At 42.9% G+C, this 19770-nt stretch overlaps 2 protein-coding genes across 3 annotated transcripts in view; one reads left to right on the top strand and one right to left on the bottom strand.

Moving 5' to 3' along the window:
- TTC19 (tetratricopeptide repeat domain 19) overlaps positions 1 to 17574 on the bottom strand; it is a 28211-nt gene extending 10637 nt beyond the window's left edge. Inside the window, exons 1-8 of the mRNA XM_033921897.1 lie at positions 17067 to 17574; positions 10749 to 10840; positions 10167 to 10277; positions 7932 to 7970; positions 7786 to 7842; positions 7325 to 7386; positions 4417 to 4511; positions 1330 to 1484 (exon numbers count right to left, since the gene is read on the bottom strand). Of these exons, the coding sequence (XP_033777788.1) occupies positions 1330 to 1484; positions 4417 to 4511; positions 7325 to 7386; positions 7786 to 7842; positions 7932 to 7970; positions 10167 to 10277; positions 10749 to 10840; positions 17067 to 17445 (990 nt within the window). The 5' untranslated portion in view covers positions 17446 to 17574. The remainder of the gene's footprint in view (positions 1 to 1329; positions 1485 to 4416; positions 4512 to 7324; positions 7387 to 7785; positions 7843 to 7931; positions 7971 to 10166; positions 10278 to 10748; positions 10841 to 17066) is intronic.
- Positions 17575 to 17597: 23 nt separating this feature from the next.
- The window catches only part of ZSWIM7 (zinc finger SWIM-type containing 7), a 76039-nt gene continuing 73866 nt past the window's right edge, over positions 17598 to 19770 (top strand). The window contains exon 1 of one of the 2 annotated variants that reach the window (XM_033921899.1): positions 17598 to 18055. In XM_033921899.1, coding sequence (XP_033777790.1) covers positions 17980 to 18055 — 76 coding nt within the window. In that variant the 5' untranslated portion in view covers positions 17598 to 17979. The remainder of the gene's footprint in view (positions 18056 to 19770) is intronic. The other variant, XM_033921898.1, reaches the window with a different exon arrangement.

Genomic DNA, 19770 nt, shown 5'->3' with positions numbered 1-19770 from the left:
ACAGCTGAATGCCTCTCCAGACCAGATAGTATTGGTCCAGGCTGGTGTTGCATCTACATCTGCTTGAAGACCTCTGTGTTTTAGGTGCATGAGTCTAAGGTGGTTAAGTGCTGTACTTCACCTCCCTTGACCTTGCTCCTCTAAAGTAGGAGCTTTACTTTGGCCTTGAGCTTAAAAAACAAAAAAACTATGACAAAATTTCGAACTTTTTCCTTTTTTTAACATTAGGAGCAATTCCTGGTTTAACAAGTTTACTTGCCATTTGCATACTGACTGCACTACCCTTTAGTGGCCTGATTCTATTGTACATTTTCCAATGCTAAAACCCTTATTGTATTGAGAATAAGGTTAGCATGGGATAACTGCCATGGTAAAGAATAGCATAGCTTACTATATCAGCCTGGGGGGGAGGTGTAGAACAGCAGCAGCAGAAGAGCTAGGGGAGGGGGGGGGAGAGGAGGCAGTAGCTGGGCATGCAGGTGAGCGTGGAAGAGAGAAGAAACAGGAAAGGTGTTCCAGCAGTGCAGCATATGGATAATGGGTCGATAGTGATAACTGCAGATGAGTAAATGTCAATAAGAAGGAGAGGATTATTGGTTTGTTATAACTAGCAGGTCACCATGGTAAAGCCACTTCTACAGCAGGAAAACTTCACAAAATGTACGGTTCATAGAGTCGCGCGCAAGACACCAGCGCGCCAACAATGGAGGGCAGACAATTTGGTGCAAGACACAAGCGCGCCACAGGAAAACTTAGTTTTAAAGAGCTCCGAAGCGAGGTGTGAGTGGGGAAACCCCCCCCCACTTTACTGCATAGTGTTCGCACTGAGGGGGGGGGGCTTGGAGGGTTGGAACCCTCCATTATAGAGAAAACTGAACTTTTTCTGATTTTTTTCGGGAAAAATTCTGTTTTCTCTATAATGTGGAGGGTTGCACCCCCTACCCCTCCCAACGGCAGTGCGAACAGTATGCAGTAAAGTGGGGGGGGTTCCTCTCCCATACCCCCCCGTCGGAGCTCTTTAAAACTAAGTTTTCCCGTGGCGCATTTGTCTTGCGCCGAATTGTCAGCGCTCGATTGTCGGCGCGCTGGTGTCTGGCACGCGATTGTCCCGTCACCAAATGTACATATTTATGTATTCTCTCCTGTGAGGAAAGAAAAATTCTCATTCTGTTAGATAGAATTGTGTGATTGGTCAGACTAATCTACTTAAACCTGCTCCAGACGGAAGCCCCCTTTTTCCTGGAGGCCATGGTTTTGATTTTTGCTTTCTGGAACTTGCACTATTTCCACAGCTATTCTCCTTTATAACCCCACTCCAAGCATGCTGACCTGAGGATGCATCTCCCCCTGCTCCTCTCTGCAGATTTCCAGGGCCTTTTCATACATGATTTGTGCCCGCGACAGCTGCTTATTGGCCAATAGATAGCGGCCATAAGAATCCAGGCTCATTCCCAGCAAGAGACGTGTATTAGTTTTCTCTTCATCTTTAAAAAAAAAAATAAAAAAAATAAAGGGTCACCATATAGCTGTGCATTATATGGCTATCCAAATGTATCTGCTAAGGGTAGGAAGATGCTGGTTTGAAAGCTAGGCACATTTAAACCATTCGCTTTTTAGTCACTTCAGTCACAGCAAATAATCAGATCAAGTCACACAAAGCACTGGGTAATTCTCAGACGCTACTGGAAACAGGCCCTCTACACCCAGACAAGAATCCTCACTCTGCCAGTTCTTCCAAGTTCCCAGAGGCTGAGCACATGGAAATCAGTCCAATACAAAAAGGAAAAAAAACAACACTACCCCAGTCTATAGGGGAAAAAACAAAAATAGGTCGTATTTAAAGTTAATTGAACTTGGGAGAGCTCAGAAGAGGATAGAATGGTACATAGCATAGACCAGTGATTCCCAAACCTGTCCTGGAGGAAACTCAGCCTGTCAGGTTTTCAGAACATCCACAATGAATATTCAAGCACTGCATCCCTGGTATGCAGATCTCTCTCTCATGCATATTCATTGTAGTTACCCTGAAAACCTTACTGGCTTGAGTTACTCCAGGGCAGGGATTGGGAATCAAAGGGGTAGTAGCTCAAAGCCCATTTCTCTTCCTTACACCTCTGTAGTCCAGCATCTCTCCTTTCTTATTCTCCCCACCCCCATGGTATCTCACAGCTACCAAGTTAAGGTTGGAGATAAAACGGGCAATTGCAGCATACCACAAGGTTCCCCATTGTCACTCCTTCTCTTCAATGTCTACCTATCCTCCCTAGGAGAGCGCCTAAGTAGTCTAAAAATTTCCCACTATAGTTATGCTGATGACATTTCTATCATCCTCCCTGTTACCTGCCTGATGCTCACAGAGATACAAAGAATAGACTCAATCCTATCCACCATAGAAGATTGGATGGCCCACTTCAAATTAAAACTGAATACTGAGAAAACAAAATTCTTCATAGCCACATCCACTGACTTCATAGTGGACTCCCAACTCTAAGGGGAACCAACTTTCCTATCTCCCCTACAATCAAAATCATGGGTGTTCATCTAGACCAGGGCTGCCCAAGTCCAGTCCTCAAAATCTACAGGCAGACCAGGTTTTCAGGATATCCACAATGAACATGCATGAGAGAGATTTGCATACCAAGAAGGCAGTGCAGGCAAATCTCTCTCATGCATAATAAGAACATAAGCAGTGCCTCCGCCGGGTCAGACCACAGGTCCATCCCGCCCAGCAGTCCGCTCCCGCGGCGGCCCAAAACAGGTCAAGACCTGTCTGAATCATCAGAAGGGGCTCCCTTGCCACCTTGGTTTCCCATTTAAGTCCTGCCTTCCTATCGAAGTCCTAGCCCTCCGGTCTTGCACATGCACGACCAGGTTAGTTTATACTCATTACCTGATTTACTTCCTATACTTGTGTTACCTCCCAGCTCCTCCCTCAGTATCCCACGATCCCTTTATCCCTCAGGAATCCATCCAATCCCTGTTTGAATCCTTGTACCGTATTCTGTCTGATCACTTCTGTCTGATCATATTCATTGTGGATATCTTGAAAACCTGGCCTGCCAGTAGATCTCGAGGACCGGACTTGGGCAGCCCTGATCTAGACAGACAACTATCCATGTCAACCCAAGTAGGCCGTGTTGTATGCAAAGGTTTCATAACACTTTGGAAACTTAAATCCATAAGAAAATAGTTTGAACTAGGACGATTCCAACTCCTAGTCCAAACACTAGTTATAAGCATCGCAGACTAATACATTGTTTACTTAGCAGGACTACATAGATACTTCCGTATCCAAAACACCGCAGTGAGGCTCATCTTTAACCTAAGAAAATTTGACCACATACCTTCTTTCTATCAAAAACTGCATTGGCTGATGACAGTGTGACGAGTGCTCTTCAAATTTGGATATCTCTTTTACAAAGCATTACACGGCCTACTGCCCAACTACCTTAAATCAATTCCTATTCATTGGACCTGGCCAACCCACATGTCATCAATCATTCTTCACCTTCCCCTCAAAAGCTGCACTCAGAAAAGATTCATTAACAGACTCCTATCATACCAAATCGCTTCCAGCGACCCAGAATTGAATCAACTGGTCAGAGTATCAGCCTCCTATATGAACTTTAGAAAGCTCCTAAAAACACCTCTTTTCTAAATTCGGCAGTCCTTCCTAAGATTCCTTTGGATGTGACTTCTACTGTCACCTGCTCTTGCCAAGCTATGTTGGAGCTCATTGACATTGGTCAGTTTTACTTCTCTGTAAATTTCTATTTTTAACCACCCCTGCCACGTTATGTGGTAGCACTCCGACATGGGCCAGTTCTACATCTTGCTGCCCTGTTTGTAAATTCCACTGTTAACCGCTCGCCAACTTATATTATAGGTCATTGACTTTGGTCAATCTTTAGTAAACTGCATAGAACTGAAAGGCTTTTACGATATATAAATAAAAATTTGTTATGTTTATGTTCTTCCCCCTCCATGGCATAGAGTGGCTTCCTGTCCTTCCTTGCCCCCCTCCAGAGTGCCATTGGCACAGGAGACAGTATGTTCAAAGACAACTCATCACAGGCCCTTGAGCATCTGTACATGATCAAGGCCTGACAGCTCTCACCTCTTCTGAAACAGGAAGTTCAGAGAGAGTGGGCCTCAAGTACACATGGATATTCAAGGCCCTGCACTGGCTGCAATGTGACCTTTGAAGGTAACCCAATTGCTGTGTTGGTGCCTCCCTCCCCTCCAATTGGATGCCTAGTCTGTCCAGTGGTTGGGCCAGCCCTGGGTAGCAGGCTAGAGCCGAGTCCTGTAGGTTGTACAAGATTGAGCAAAGCATATTCTCTTGGATTTGGTATGAGTTATAGTGATAACACAATATGAACAGCATGGGGAAAATACCCTCTCCCACCCACACACCTGTCAGAATATCCTCTGGAAAATCCTTCTCCTTCTTTATCTTCTCCTCCAGTGTCAAAATACAAAATTGGTAGCCAGCAATAGCCAGCTGGTGTCTAAGGGGGAGCAAATAGCAATGAAGTGTTAGCAAAGGGACTCAGGAGCCAATGGGACACACAAGAGAATAGTATGCCTCTGTAACCAACATAGTGTCCTTAAATATTAACAAAAACAAGAATTCTTATCAAAGAGCATGTGTGTGTGCATGGACTACTGCCTTCCTGCAGGAAAACTCTGTGCAAAGCTACAGGGGCATTACAGGCTAGAAGTGCTCAGCAGTTTCTATTGTAGCCCTTGTGCACAGGGTTTAGGCTAAAGACCTGGGAACAGCAAGTTTCTTGATGTGCATAAGAATTCAGTTGCCATTTATGTATAAACCAAAGCTTCGACAAGGTTCCGCATGAATGACTACTTCGGAAAATTGCAAGCCATGGAATTGAGGGTGAAATACTCACGTGGATTAAAAACTGGCTGGAGCTAGGAAACAGAGAGTGGGGGTAAATGGACAATACTCGGACTGGAAGAGTGTCACCAATGGGGTGCCGCAGGGCTTGGTGCTTGGACCCGTGCTCTTTAACATCTTTATAAATGATCTGGACATAGGTACGACGAGCGAGGTGATTAAATTTGCGGATGATACAAAGTTATTCAGAGTAGTAAAGACGCAGAGGGATTGCGAAGATCTGCAATGTGACATAATCAAGCTCGAGAAATGGGCATCGACATGGCAGATGAGGTTCAACGTGGATAAGTGTAAAGTGATGCATGTCAGTAACAAAAATCTCATGCACGAATACAGGATGTTGGGGGTGGTACTTGGAGAGACCTCCCAGGAAAGGGACTTGGGAGTTCTGATCGACAAGTCGATGAAGCCGTCCACACAATGTGTGGCGGCAGCAAAAAGGGCAAACAGAATGCTAGGAATGATAAAGAAGGGGAACACGAACAGATCAGAGAAGGTTATCATGCCGCTGTACCGGGCCATGGTATGCCCTCACCTGGAGTACTGCGTCCAGGACTGGTCGCCGTACATGACACAGTACTACTCGAAAGGGTCCAGAGAAGAGCGACTAAGATGGTTAAGGGGCTGGAGGAGCTGCTGTACAGCGAAAGATTAGAGAAACTGGGCCTCTTCTCTCTCGAACAGAGGAGATTGAGGGGGACATGATCGAAACATTCAAGGTACTTAAGGGGATAGACTTAGTAGATAAGGATAGGTTGTTCACCCTCTCCAAGGTAGGGAGAACAAGAGGGCACTCTCTAAAGTTGAAAGGGGATAGATTCCGTACAAACGTAAGGAAGTTCTTCTTCACCCAGAGAGTAGTAGAAAGCTGGAACGCTCTTCCAGAGGCTGTTATAGGGGAAAACACCCTCCAAGGATTCAAGACAAGTTTCTGCTGAACAAGAACATGTGCTGGTAGGGCTAGTCTCAGTTAGGGTGCTGGTCTTAGACCAGAGGGCCGCCGCGTGAGTGGACTGCTGGGCATGATGGACCACTGGTCTGACTCAGCAGTGGCAATTCTTATTTTGAAATGTTAGTAGTCAAGTAATCAAAACAACAAAAAGATTTGGAACAAAAGATTGGATGTACCAGGTTGTAGTTTAATAAGCGACCAAGTAACTTAAAAATGATCCACAAAGAGTGTATACAGTCACAAGTGGCCCACAGGATAGAAACTAAATAATGTATACAATAAAAATGACCCCAAACTGGCTGTGTTTCATCAAAATAAAATGCCTTCCTCAGGCTACTAACAAACAGCACAGCTGCATAGCTCATAAGACTACAATGTAGGCTGTTTGTTTGTAGCCTCTTCTTGGATTTTTTGTGACTTATATTTTTATATTTAAGACAATCATGAACCCTGTAAGACCCCTAAGGAAGGCATTTTATTTTGCCAAAATGGCCCTTTTAGGTCATTTTTATTGTCATCGGATGACTCATAGATGACTTCGGCGATCAGGAGGGAGTATCTCTGGCGATCGGGGGGGGGGGGGTGGAGTCTGCTGGACCGCGCAGGCTGAAAGGAAGTGGAGAGAGGGGGTGAGAGGAACAGACGCTGAAGGAAATTGGCAAGAGAAGTAGAGAGTGGGGAGAAGACACTGAAGGGAAATGGGCAAGAGAGGGGAAGACGCTAAAGGGAAATGGGGAAGAGAAGTGGAGATGGGTGCCGGACCAATTTGGGGGAGGGGGGTTGAGGGAAAGAGAAGGCAGACAATGGATGGTATGAATTGAATGAGGAGAAGATGAGGAAAGCAGAAACCAGACAACAAAGGCAGAAAAAAAATTCTATTTCTTTTCTTTTTGCTTTAGGATAAAGTAGTATATTAGTTGTTTTGATAAACATTTATAAACAAAGCCCTGCCAGCTCAACATCTCTTTCTCTAGTTCAGCAGCCAGAACTTTGATTTATAAAATGACATTGTACAGAATATTGTTTCTTTTTCTACTTTAATAAAATAAGTTTAGTATAAAACTATTCGAGGCTTGTGTGGATGGGATCAGATGGTTTGTAGGGAGGGGGCGGGGACAGATACCGAGCTCACAGGAACGGGACGGTGACCGAGCTCGCGGAGGCAGGACGGTGACGGGGACCGAGCTCGTGGGGACAGGACGGTGATGGGGACGTGTTCGCGGTGACAAATTTTTCCCCGTGTTATTCTCTACCCACAACCTCAAAAGTACTGAGGCAGCATCTGTCATTAGGCCACTCCTCACTTCCTTGGACATGATTAAGGCATAAATATCATTGTGAAAGCTAAATATCCCAGATTCTAGTAGTCCCACCTTCTCTGAATAGAAGGCACCGAAAATGACACTCCAAGCATCTGTCTGGCCTCAGATGGCTTCATTCTTATATTTACTCACTGACTCTGAGCAGCAAAAATCATGGCCAACTTCAGGGATATTTCAATGATTCCATTGTCCTCCTATAGAAGAAAACAGGAGCAAACATGTAAAATAAATTCACAAATGTCCTCTTGTTGCTCTCTGTAGCATTGCTTGGTGGAACTTTTAAAGCTCCTTCATTTCCTCTCTCTCCAAGCAGGAAGCACTAGAAGAAAGGATGCAAAAGTGTGGACCAATGGGCAAATCACTTAATCCCTTCATTGCCCCAGGTACATTAGGTAGATTGTGAGCCTGCCAGGACAGACAGGGAAAAATGCTTCAGTACCTGAATAAATTAATGTAAACCGTTCTGAGATCCCTTGGGAGAACAGTTTAGAAAATTGAATAAATAAATAAAGTTCATAGCTCCTGTAATTCTAGCCTCTCTCGGCATGAAGTACTCTATATTCTGCAAAATCACAGTTTCTATAATCACCTACCTGTGGAGTACCAGTAACCAGAAGATTGCTCATCACTGCTTTATATAGCGTTTCTGCCTAGGAGAACAAAAAAATAAATATAAAGGAAATGAGTCTAATTAATGCTTACGTTTTTAAGTCCCATCTCATGAAAATTCTTTACTCACATTGCTGAGTTCTCCTTTCACAAATGCAAGATTAGCCATCTATGAGAAAAGAAAAAAAGATTATACACCATTTTTCTGTACTGCACATCAAAATAAGTGTTTGGTCTAACGCTAAGAAAAGTTGTGTACTGATATGTTCTCATGGAGCAAGTCAAATGTATCAGTAAGGACAGCTGCTGTTTTGGTATCTGGGGGCCAGATTCTCAAAACTTTAACGTGGTTGCTAAACTGGTTGCAGACGGTTTAGCCTGCATGCATTTTAGTGGCCCATTATCAAAACAGCTTATCACAGTCTTTAGTGAACTTTCTAGCAGTCTCCAACACTGCCATGCAAATGGGTCTTGAATATTGAAACGAGCACTCCGGTGCATTCTTAAAAATCAATAACTTACATAATAGAAATTATAGGACCTTTACTAAAATATGGGGGGCCACTGACATCTTTCTGTGATGATTAAACACCAATTATTCTAATGAAATATACACCATCAATAATAGAGAGGGGGAAGAGTTCTTATTATATTGTGTATGTTAATAATAATAATGGGGAGGGGGGTGGGTTAAGGGTTTATATATATACAATTGTTGTTTTTCTTGATAGATTTCCAAGTGATGTTTTCAGGACTATGTATGGTTTTAATTTGTACACTTGTTGAAAGATTAAAAATGAATAAAGATATAATTTTAAAAAAAAAATCAATCCAACAGCGGCATCGGCTTTTGGTGACAAAAATCAGCAACTGGTAAGAGGGTGCCAGTATAGTGACAGCACTGTTAAAAGTCCATATTGTGGTCTGTGTTATGACTGTGGCTGATGAAAAAAATAAAAAATTACAGGAAGAATCATAAATTGTATATTTTTTTATATTGAGATTAGTAAAAGCAGGCTTCTTGAGTGCGTGTATTATAGCCCCCCTCGGCAGCAGGAGAGATGCTCAATCTTTCCCACCACCAACCAACACCCCCGGTGGCGGGAGAGATGCCCAATCTCTCCTACCACCAACACCCCCCAACTCCCCTCGGCAGCAGGAGAAATGCCCTTTCTGTCCCACCGCCACACAACATTCCCCCGTGCCTCCGACGACCCTCACCTTCTCCCCATTACCTTACTTTCAAATGGCTGGTTGGAGGGATGCCTACTCCCTCCGGCCAGCTGGCCCACCTCTTCAAATTGGCGGGCCTTCCCCACCCCGATGCATCCTGGGATGCACCGAGGAGGGGCCTGAGGCTCTGTTTGGCCCAGGTTGTTTAAGGCCCCTCCTATGGGTGGCCAGGTTGTTTAAGATCCCTCCTATGGGTGGGACCTTTTGCATCTGGGCCAATCAGAGCCTTAGGTCCCTCCCTGGATGCATGGCCAACCATCTGAAAGTAAGATAAGGGGGAGAGGGTAGGGGTCGTTGGAGGCATGGGAGGGGTGTTCCGTAGCGGCAGGAGAACGTGGGCATCTCTCCCGCTACTGGGGGTAGGTGTGTCAGTTGGCTGCACTAGGCCACATGTCTGCATCATTTGCTGGAGCCTGAGAAATACTGAGGCTAAAGGTAGCACCAGCTCCCTATAAGGATGTGAGTCAGCTCTGAGCTGCTTTTCTCTGGCTCCATTTGCTGGCAGGAGGAAATAACTTACTCATCTGGACCAGTCTGGTATTAATGATATAGAGGTGGTGTTTTTCTGGCATTTCATTTTTCTCTGATTTATTTGCTGCCTTTATAAAGATATTCATCAAAAGCAATGTATAGCAGGTAAACGTAAAACTTATGATTTTGCTTTCTATAGTGAAAGGATCAAGTATAAACAAATGCAATCAGTGGGGTAAACTTGGAGATACAAACTGAATCCTAGAAACAGAAGTAACATGATATAGAGGTGTTTTTTTTTATCAACGTTTAATCAATTCAAACCTAAAATTAGAAGCCCTAAGCCTAAGCTACCTTAGCTTAAAATGCACAATCCTGTGTAGGGGGCAAGAGAGGGTTGTATGAAAACAGGCGTTGAAGCAGCACTGCAATGACTTCTGACAGTCCAAGGGTTTAAATGCAAATTCTTGGATGTGCAATGACAAGGCCCCCTGCATGGCAGCTGCTGTTAGAGCTGAAGGATTTTCAATGATGTATCGGTTCCTAGCAAAAGAAGGTAAGTGAATTCCCATATGCAGGAGACTGAAGGGTGCCTTTGTCTGAAGGGAGATGATATACAGTACATACAAACTTGATTTTGGTGTGCTACCAGAGACATTACCAGGTCATAGGTGTAGGTGATGGCCTCGCTGTTGTGCGACTGCTGGGCTAGCCAAAGGGCTTCGTGGAGAATGTGCTCTGCATCTTGCAGCTCTCCCTTCATTATACTCAACTGGAAAAAAGTAACAAAAAAATGGAAGGAAAGGCACCAAGTTAGAATATTAGAGACGATTGATCCCGAGTCAGACCAATGTTCCATCAATCCCAGTATCCTGTCTCTTACAGTGGCCAGATCAGATCACTTTTAAAATACTCAGCAAGAAAGCCAGTTCCAGGCTTGCTAAATCACCCCTTACAAAACATGCAACAGGACAAGTTATATTGTATTAGATGTATGTAGTATGTTACTGATGCACCTTATAGATAGAATGATGACAACTTCTCCTATGAATCTGAGTTACATGTTTTGGAACATATACAAATGAGTTGGAGTTCTTATTAAGCAGGGAGTGATATCGGTGATCGTAATGGCTGTCTGAGAAGTTCCCCACTTGTTTAAAAACCTCATTTCTGATTAACCAGTAACAGAAGGTTGTATTTCTGGTAGCTCCAGATGGGTTTATGAATCATTTCATTTTCTTACTTTGGCTTTTTTCAACAGATAAATAATTTGGTCTTCAGTATCTAAGCTCTCATCCTTCTCCCCCTCAAAAGGTTTAGAAAACAAGGAGAATGCTGAAAAGAGAAAAACAGCAGTTCAGAAGATATTATGATATTTTATATTCAAGTCCTATGGCTATGGATTTCCAATAGAGAGAAATTAAAGTAATTGAAAAACATTTTTCCAAAACTCACTCAGTCCATTTTTTGTCAGTTTTGAGTTGTGCAATTAATTTCATTCATCAAGGCAAATTTCATTTACTGTAGCTTATTCCTTTGCCAAAACTCACTCAGTCCATGGTATTTTAATGACTGTGCTAAATACTCTATGCAAAACTATATAAAATAGAGAAAACAGATTTAGTCAGACCACATATAGTGATAATCTGGGACTATTTAGGACATAAAAAGGTGGTAGGGACTGCACAGTCCAGTTGTTTCATGTCTATTCAGTACAGTGTAGCTCAATGAGGAAGAAAAGGTACAGTTTCAAGTTTATTTAACAATTTGATACAAACGCTTATAAAAATTTCTAAGTGGTGTACAAAGTAAATTAGGGGGAAACAAAAAATATTATAAAAATACGAATATGGACAAACTTAAACAACGAACGGAGACGAAGGGAAAGGGGGTAGAACTACAATGGTTTAAGAAAAGGAAACAATGAAGGGTAAAATAATAGGATGGGGGAAGGACAAGAGCAACAGTTCATATGTACAGTAAATAAGACTTGATTAAGCGTTCTAACAATTGGATAAACCGAGCTTAATGGTTTAAGTTTCAAATGCATTCTTGTACAGAAAGATTCAAGAGTTCCTTTAAAACCTATCTAATATAGATTCTTCTCTAACATAAGCCAGGAGCGAGTTCCATAACTGTGGTGCGGTGATCGAAAAGATCTCATTACGTCTGGTGCCAATGATCTTTACGGAGGGTACTGAGAGGAGATTTTGGTTAGTCGAACATAAGCTCTAGGAGGGGTGTAAGGTATTAATAGTCTGTCTAAAAAAATAGGAAGGTTTGTCTGATGAATCTTGAATAATAGAAGGGCTATTTTGTAAGAGATGCAGTGACGAATATTTACTGTGGCTTTACATAGCATGCCAGATGCTCTTGTCTGGGTTTGGTACTCTAAATTTAGCAAACTTCCCAAGAAAGTAATGGGGCAGGATGTGGGCAGGTCCATGCAGTGCAGCCTTTTGTACAGCGGTCTCAAACTCACAGCCCTCCAGGTGCTATTTTGCGGCCCGCAGTCTGGACGAGATGATCAACTGCTCCCTTGCTGCAGTCGATTGTTCCTGTCAAAGCTGTGGCCGGCAACGGCTCCTTGCGCCATCCACACCAGCATTTCTCTTCCCCCTTCCCTTCCTTGTGGAGCAGTAGCATGTCTGGCTGGCTCCCTTGCTGCAGTCAATCGTTCAATTCAAAGCCGTGGGTGGCGGCTCCTCGCGCTATCCACACCTGCGTGGAAGCCTCTCTGACGTCACATCAGAGAGAAGGCTTCTGATGCAGGCGCGAATCACGCAAGGAGCTGCCACCCACGGCTTTGAACGGAACGATCGACTGAACAAGGGAGCTGGCCAGACATGTTGCTGCTCCACAAGGAAGGAAAAGGAAGGGGAGGGGAAAGAGAAATGCTTCTGCTGCACATGAAAGGGGGAAGGGAAATGCTGCTGCTGCTGCTGTTGCACCCAATTGGGGAAAGAGAGGGAAGGAAGGAGAAAGAAGACAAAGGAGAGGAGAGGAACAAGAGATGCCAAGTCCATGGGAGGGAGGGAAAGGAAAGGAGATAACAGACCATGGAGGGGGAAGGAGAGATGCCAGGGCATGGGGTGAGGGAAGGAGACAGATGCCAGACCAGGGGGAAGGAGGGAGGGAGAGAAAGGAAGGAAAGAGATGTCAGATCATTGAAATAGAGACGGAAGAAGAGAGAGATAGGAAGGGAAGGTAAGACATGGAAACGTACATTTTGAAAAGAAAGCAGAAACACTGAAAAATTGAATATTAAGTTAATGCCAAAGATGGATGCAAGTTTGATCCAAACAGACTGGGGATTTTAAATTACAGTCCACTTGAGGGGGCAATACTTTCAAAATAGAACAAAAACACAAAAAAGCTTATCCTTCCGGTTTCCTGATGTAGCGTAGCGAAACACAGACTGTGTTGGAGCCGTGAACTGACCTTTTCAGATAAGTGGGCTACTGTTAAACAACTTTTGTAGAGCCATAACATTTGCCACTCCAGTAGAAGCAAGAATCCTTGCTCCATGCAATGTGTTATGATTAAAATTCAAGCACCTTTCCAGCGACATTGTACCGCTGCTGTGGCGCCTTGCTGAAGAGCTTATGAGCACATTTAAATATTTAAAAGCCTTTAAATGTTATATGAAGATATTATTTGAGAAACTTGCCCAGTATTGATGAGAGGTTTTTTTGTGTTTTGTTCTATTTTGAAAGATGGATGCAAGGCACAAAGTGAAGACGAAAAGAAAAACAGTCAAAGGACAAGAAGGCCCTGGAAACATAGTTAAAAGCACAGAAAAATAAAGTCACCAGCCAACAAAGGTAGGGAAAATGATTTTATTTTCAATATAGTGATTGAAATGTGTCAGTTTTGAGAAAGGAAAGATATTAAACTTTAAATGTGAGGGCTGCAGAAAAAATAGGGTACTTGGAGGGCCGCAGAAAAAATAGTTAATGTCTTATTAAAGAAATGACAATTTTGCATAAGGTAAAATTCTTTATAGTTTATAAATCTTTCCTTTAACTGTTAAAGGAAAGATTTATAAATTATAAAGAATTTTTTACCTCATGCAAAATTGTCTTTAATAAGACATTAACTATTTTTTCTGCGGCTCTCCAAGTACCCTATTTTTTCTGCAGCCCTCACATTTAAAGTTTAATATCTTTCCTTTCTCAAAACTGACACATTTCAATCACTATATTGAAAATAAAATCATTTTCCCTACCTTTGTTGGCTGGTGACTTTATTTTTCTGTGCTTTTAACTATGTTTCCAGGGCCTTCTTGTCCTTTGACTTCTTGTCCTTTGACTGTACCTACAAATCCAAAATGTGGCCCCACAAAGGGTTTGAGTTTGAGACCACTGCTTTTGTATTTGTAAATGCCCAGTGTGTTCAGCTGTTCCGGATTTTTCTATATTCTTACTCCAAGGGCATCAAAACTGTAGGCTTTCACCAGTGTTGTTCAATTTCAGTCTTTAAGTTTGACATTTTGAGGTCTTCTCTAACTGTTTGTCTTTAACATGGCTACCAGTATTAAAAAAAAAGAAAGAAAGAATTGAAGAGACTTACCCGTATGTAGTTGCAGTGATATGTGTCATTGTTTACACTTTGCTGCTTTTATGTGCTGGCTGTGGTGGGTTCAGAGATCATATCAAGAAACTGCTCAAAAAAATTAATATTGCCCAAGAACATGTTCAAAACACTTAAAGGGCTCCAATTACGAAGCCATTAGGCTTTTTCTTATCGCTGGCCCTGGTGGTATTGGCTCCGACTCTCATAGAATTCCTATGAGCATCAGAACTAACACTGCCACAGAGTTTGAACCCACCAGGACAGATAGGGAAATATGACAAAGTACCTGAATGTAAACCACTTAGGATATACCGGTAAGTAGTATATAAATACATTTGTTTCATTGTTCATCCTTTGCGGCACATATAAAAAAGAGCTGCTTCTTATTCTAAAACTGATTCCAACTGCTAAAACAGTTAAAACGCTATAAAAAATTGAAACCGATGGTCAGACGTAGGGGAGGAGGATAGACTAGGGCAGGTTTTAATGTAAGAGAGGAGACAGCATGTGGGGGAAGAACTGGGTGCAACAGGAGGAGGCTGGAGAGCTCTGAGTTGTTTTTCAGCATATTACAAAAGATTAAGAGCTAAGTATAGGCAAAGAACTGGGGCAGTAGAAGGACTTCTTATGGAAGTAGCCTAGAGCCAGTATGGGGGAAGGACTGAGAGCAGAAGGCCAGAACTTAAGGAAAGGTCTGGGAGCAGGGATATTCAAATAGCATTTGAGAGAAGGATTATGAGCAGCAACTGTATATATTTAATAATATATTTTTTATAGTGCAAAGTCACCTTAGGGAGGCCCTACTCCACAACTGTATCCCAGATTTGCACACCAAAATTTGATAACCTTTATGGATCCTGGTTAAAAGAGTCAAGGATACAGGGCTGGGGGGAAAAAGAAACTCGTGGACAGACATGGAAGAGGAGTATCAAGAGGACAGGGTAGTATAGTGGTCTCCAAATTTTTTCAGCTAAAGGTCTGCAGTGTGAAAGCTCTGAGGGCCACCAAAAGATTTCAAGCTAATACAAAAGCATAAAGGACTCTTCCAACGCACCTTCCAATTACAGACCAATAGCTAACATACCACTATTCACCAAAATCGCGGAAGGGGCAGTAAAAGCAGAACTCTCCGCATACCTGGAAAAATTCAATATCCTAAGCGACAATCAATCGGGCTTCCGCACGGACCACAGCACAGAGACCATCATCGCCTCCTTACTAGACCACCTGCACATACTCTTCAGTCGGGGCTCCAGCGCCCTGATCTTACAATTTGATCTAAGCAGTGCGTTTGACCTAGTTGACCACACTATTCTCCTGGAATGCCTGGCCCACATTGGAATCTCCGACCGGGTACTCAGCTGGTTCCAAGGGTTCCTACGAAACAGATCCTACAGGGTACACAAAAATGACAACTTCTCCTACAGCTGGGTGAACTCCTGCGGTGTACCACAAGGCTCCCCCTTATCCCCCACCCTATTCAATATCTACCTCGCCTCCCTCAGTAACCTCCTTCACAAACTTAAGCTCAAATTCTTCATCTATGCAGATGACATCACAATTGTCATCCCTCTAACCAGTCTATCCCAGGATCTTCTCAACTACATAACTAGCATACTCAGCCAGATAGAACTCTGGATGCTCTCCTTCAAACTAAAGCTCAACCCAGACAAAACAAAATTCTTTCTAGCCACCCCCAAAGACAAAATCAAAGACACCACAATCCAGGTGAAAGGATTGGTTTTCCCACTCGAACAAACATTAAAAATACTAGGAGTCACGCTTGACAAACATCTATCCCTAGAAAATCACACAGACCTCACTGTCAAGAAAGGCCTTTCAGCACTCTGGAAACTCCGTACCATAAAGAAATACTTCGATGACACTGCATTCCGACTATTAGTTCAATCCTCTATCCTCAGCATACTGGATTATTGCAATATCATCTACCTAAGCTCCACAAAGAAAATCACCAGAAGACTAAAACTGATTCAAAACACAGCTGTCCGCCTAATTTTCGGCCTGAACAAATGGGAACACATCACCCCCTTCTACCACCAACTGCACTGGCTACCCTTCGAATCCCGAGTCCTCTTCAAGTTCGCCTGCATCTGTTACAAGACAGTATTTGGTCTCTCACCAAAATACCTCTCCCCACATTTCAACATGTATTGCACCAACAAGAAATCCCGCAGAATCCAGTTGTTTACCTTCCCCTCCATAAAATCATGCCAGCTCAAAAGATTCATCGACAAAACCTTCGCCTTCCAGGCGGCCAAGCTGAACCCTTGGCTAGCCCAAATGATGCTAGAGGCCCCGACCTACCTAGACTTCAGAAAACTTCTCAAAACACACCTCTTCCGCGAACAAGACCCTTAATCCTCACCCCCCGCATACACTCCAACCCCCCCCACCCCCACCTCCCTCTCCCCCCCCCCTCCTCTGGTTTCCCACACCCTCCATTTTATCTTCTCACCCAACTACGATAAACCTGTGCTAAAACTACTTTGCTTCCTTCCACGCTACCTGCAATTCCGACAAAATTTTTGTAAATCCGGGTTCAGACCGGATCCTAATGTAATGGATGTAAACCGCCTAGAACTCTTTGGGTATGGCGGGATATAAGAACATAATAATAATAATAATAATACTAATATTGTAAACCACTTTGACCTGCTTGTTCAGACTGGGTATTAATATTGATTCTGCAGCACTGCAAGGATATATTTTAAAAACAAACTTTATTTTGGATTATCAGTAGGAAATTCCATAAATGAGACACTTGAGTAACACATTTAAGATATTCTTTGAAATACTATATCAGGTAGTCAAGATTGAAGTTATTGCATTGTATAGGATTTGACGTTTCAGTCAATTGTTTGAGGGCCGAAATAGATGGAGACCACTGAGATAGTATTAAAACTTTCATAAGTTAGGGGGCATTAACAACGTAAAAGGCTGAGAAATAATATTCGCAAAATCCTACCTGCAAAGAAGCCAGTGAATGCAGCCGTATTTCTGTCCTTACTGGACCCTCTCCCTTCCTCCCAAGGACTCCAAAGGACCATCTCCGTATCTCCCTGTCTCCCTTGGCCAACCTTTCCTCCATTCGGCCACCAACTGGCATTGTCTGTAAATTTCCTAAGGCCTCTTCTATCCAAGGGTACTATTCCGTGTCGCCAGCTCGCATTCCCCAGATAGTGACAACTCAGCTCTGGTAGAGGTCTCCTTAACATTACCAGAAGGCTCAAGCCCCTGCACAGAAACATGTCACAGCTACAGGAAGCAGCATGCACAGTGCCCTTGCCATGTGACGCGTTCCTCGAGACGTGACCGGAAGCAGTATGCGTAGCGTTCCTTGACATGTGACTAGGGAGCGAGGGTGCATGCTAAGGTTTTAATAGCTTGGTGTAATGTACGATGTGTAAGAAGCACTTTTTTTTTTTTTTTTTTGAGGGTGGGGGGTGTTATGTTTGATATAACACGGTGTCACAGACACTGGCCTATCCCCTTTCTCAGAGCTCTTGGTTATAAATGCATCAGCTCTGATTTCTGATACTGTCTCCCCGAAACAACCACCAGCCACAAATAGCATTTCACAGCCTGCCTCCCGGGAAAAAGAGTCCCTTGGGTGTTCGGCAAGAAAACGTATTCTGCATCTTCGCCCAAAATATGAGCGGAACTACTAGTGGAGCCAAAATGATGGGAAACTAATCTCTTAGCGCATGCGCCGACAATAAATGCCGCGAGATGAGACATTCCGAGTGGCGGGCGCACTGCTGCAAAACCTGGAAATTTAAACGAAACCGAAGCGCGGGCAAAACAGTGAGAGGTTGTCAAAAAGAGACGCAGCTTCCCCGCCCCCATGTTTTGCCGACTTCTTCCCTCGAGTTAGCGCTATGGATGCTGTTCTGCCCGCGGTAGCCGAGGAGCTGCTGAAAGAAGTGAAAAAGTCATACCAGGAAAATTTGCGAAGTAAGCACGTGAAGCTGCTCAGCATCATGCTTGTGGAAAGGTCTGAACTTTCCAGCCCTAGGCTTCTGGTTAGGGTTACCATAAGGCTCCTGGAAAAAAAAAGGGCGGTGGGAGAGTGTGTTCCAGGGGTTGCCTCAGCACCCTAAGGCTGTGGGTTCAAATCCCTTGGTGCTCCTTGTGACCCTGGGCAAGTCACTTAATAATAATAATAATAGTTTATATACCGCAGAACCGTGAAGTTCTATGCGGTTTACAATGATTAGAAATGTTACAGATTGAGTGAATAAACAAAGTACAGATTTAGCGACAGGTGGTTCTTGCACTCGGTTGTTAAGGACTAAGATTGAATAGATTGGTTTCCTAAGTATTTCAGGAATAGATGTGTTTTCAGGCGTTTCCTGAATTCTCCATAGGTAGTAGGCACAAGCAATTGTTCAAGGTGCTGCTTGATGTGCGAGAAGATGTTGATGATGACTTTTAAATTTAATCCCCTCATTGCCCCAGGTACATTAGATAGGATTTGAGCCCAATAGAGAAATATGATAAAGTACCTGAATGTAAACTACTTAGGATATAAGTGGTATATAAATAATTAAATAAATAAATAAAATATCCGGATTTTACTTTTATTGGATGTAAAATCCAGATGCCTCCTTTTTCTGGAGTCAAGGTAACTACTTTTTAGTGTGATTCAGGAGCAAGTCTTCCTCGTGCTGACCTGGCCTGAGATGCTGAAGGGAGTGTCAGCTCACAAAAACTAAGTAAAAAAAATAAAATAACCCAACAAAAAAGTATTGCCTTATATTTTTAATGTATTTTTAAAAAGTATTTGAATGGTCTTATGGACAAGTGGGCTAACCCATTTTCACACCAGAGGTAGTTGGCCAAGTCATCCATGTGGCCAAAGTTCAATCACAAGCATGGCCTTTAGCATACTGTGTTTCCTCGAAAATAAGACCTACCTCAAAAATAAACCCTAGCATGATTTTTCGGGGTAGGTCTTCGTATAAGCCCTACCCCTGAAAATAAGCCCTAGTCGTAGGCATCCGCACTTCCTGCCATGCAGCCAAACCCAGATGTTGCAATGGGAAGGCACAAGGGGAGGGTGAGAGAGGAGGTAAGATGTTGCACATGTGGGGGAAAGGAAAGAGGAAGAATTGGGGTGAAGGAGAGGAAGGGAGAGATGATCATGTACATGAAAAAAATAAGGGGCTGGGATTCTTATGCCCACCCAAAATTGAGTGGCTGCCTTTACCTCTGGCACATAGCTATTTAAGGCCCTTTCCTAAGGTACTCTGAATGCAGTGCAGCCCCAGAAAAATAGAAAATAAACATTTCTTTATGTACAGTCCAAAATTCAAAGACAGGAGATATAAATACTCAAAACTCACAAATTTCATTCACTATAATGAAAAATACAATTATTTTTCCTACCTTTTTTATCTGGTGATTTTATTTTTCTTTTTTCTTTGTTTATAAATTTTACAAATTGTTAAACAACAATATAATAGAAATAAACAATTAAAAGGAAACAAGCATATGAATTATAAATTCCACAAAATTAACTAAGTTCACAGTCCACAAGCTGAGGAGAGAAAATCCTTCACCTCCAAGGGAAGTTGGTTTTCAAGAAATGTTCATTCATATTAGGAGATCATACAGTTGGATTAAATTAAATTATCATCCTGGTTGGTTAAGAAGTTCCATGGAGGGAA

The sequence above is a fragment of the Geotrypetes seraphini genome, chromosome 15, assembly GCF_902459505.1.
Source record: "Geotrypetes seraphini chromosome 15, aGeoSer1.1, whole genome shotgun sequence".
NCBI classification, from domain to species: domain Eukaryota; kingdom Metazoa; phylum Chordata; class Amphibia; order Gymnophiona; family Dermophiidae; genus Geotrypetes; species Geotrypetes seraphini.
This window is presented reverse-complemented; position numbering and strand designations above follow the sequence as displayed.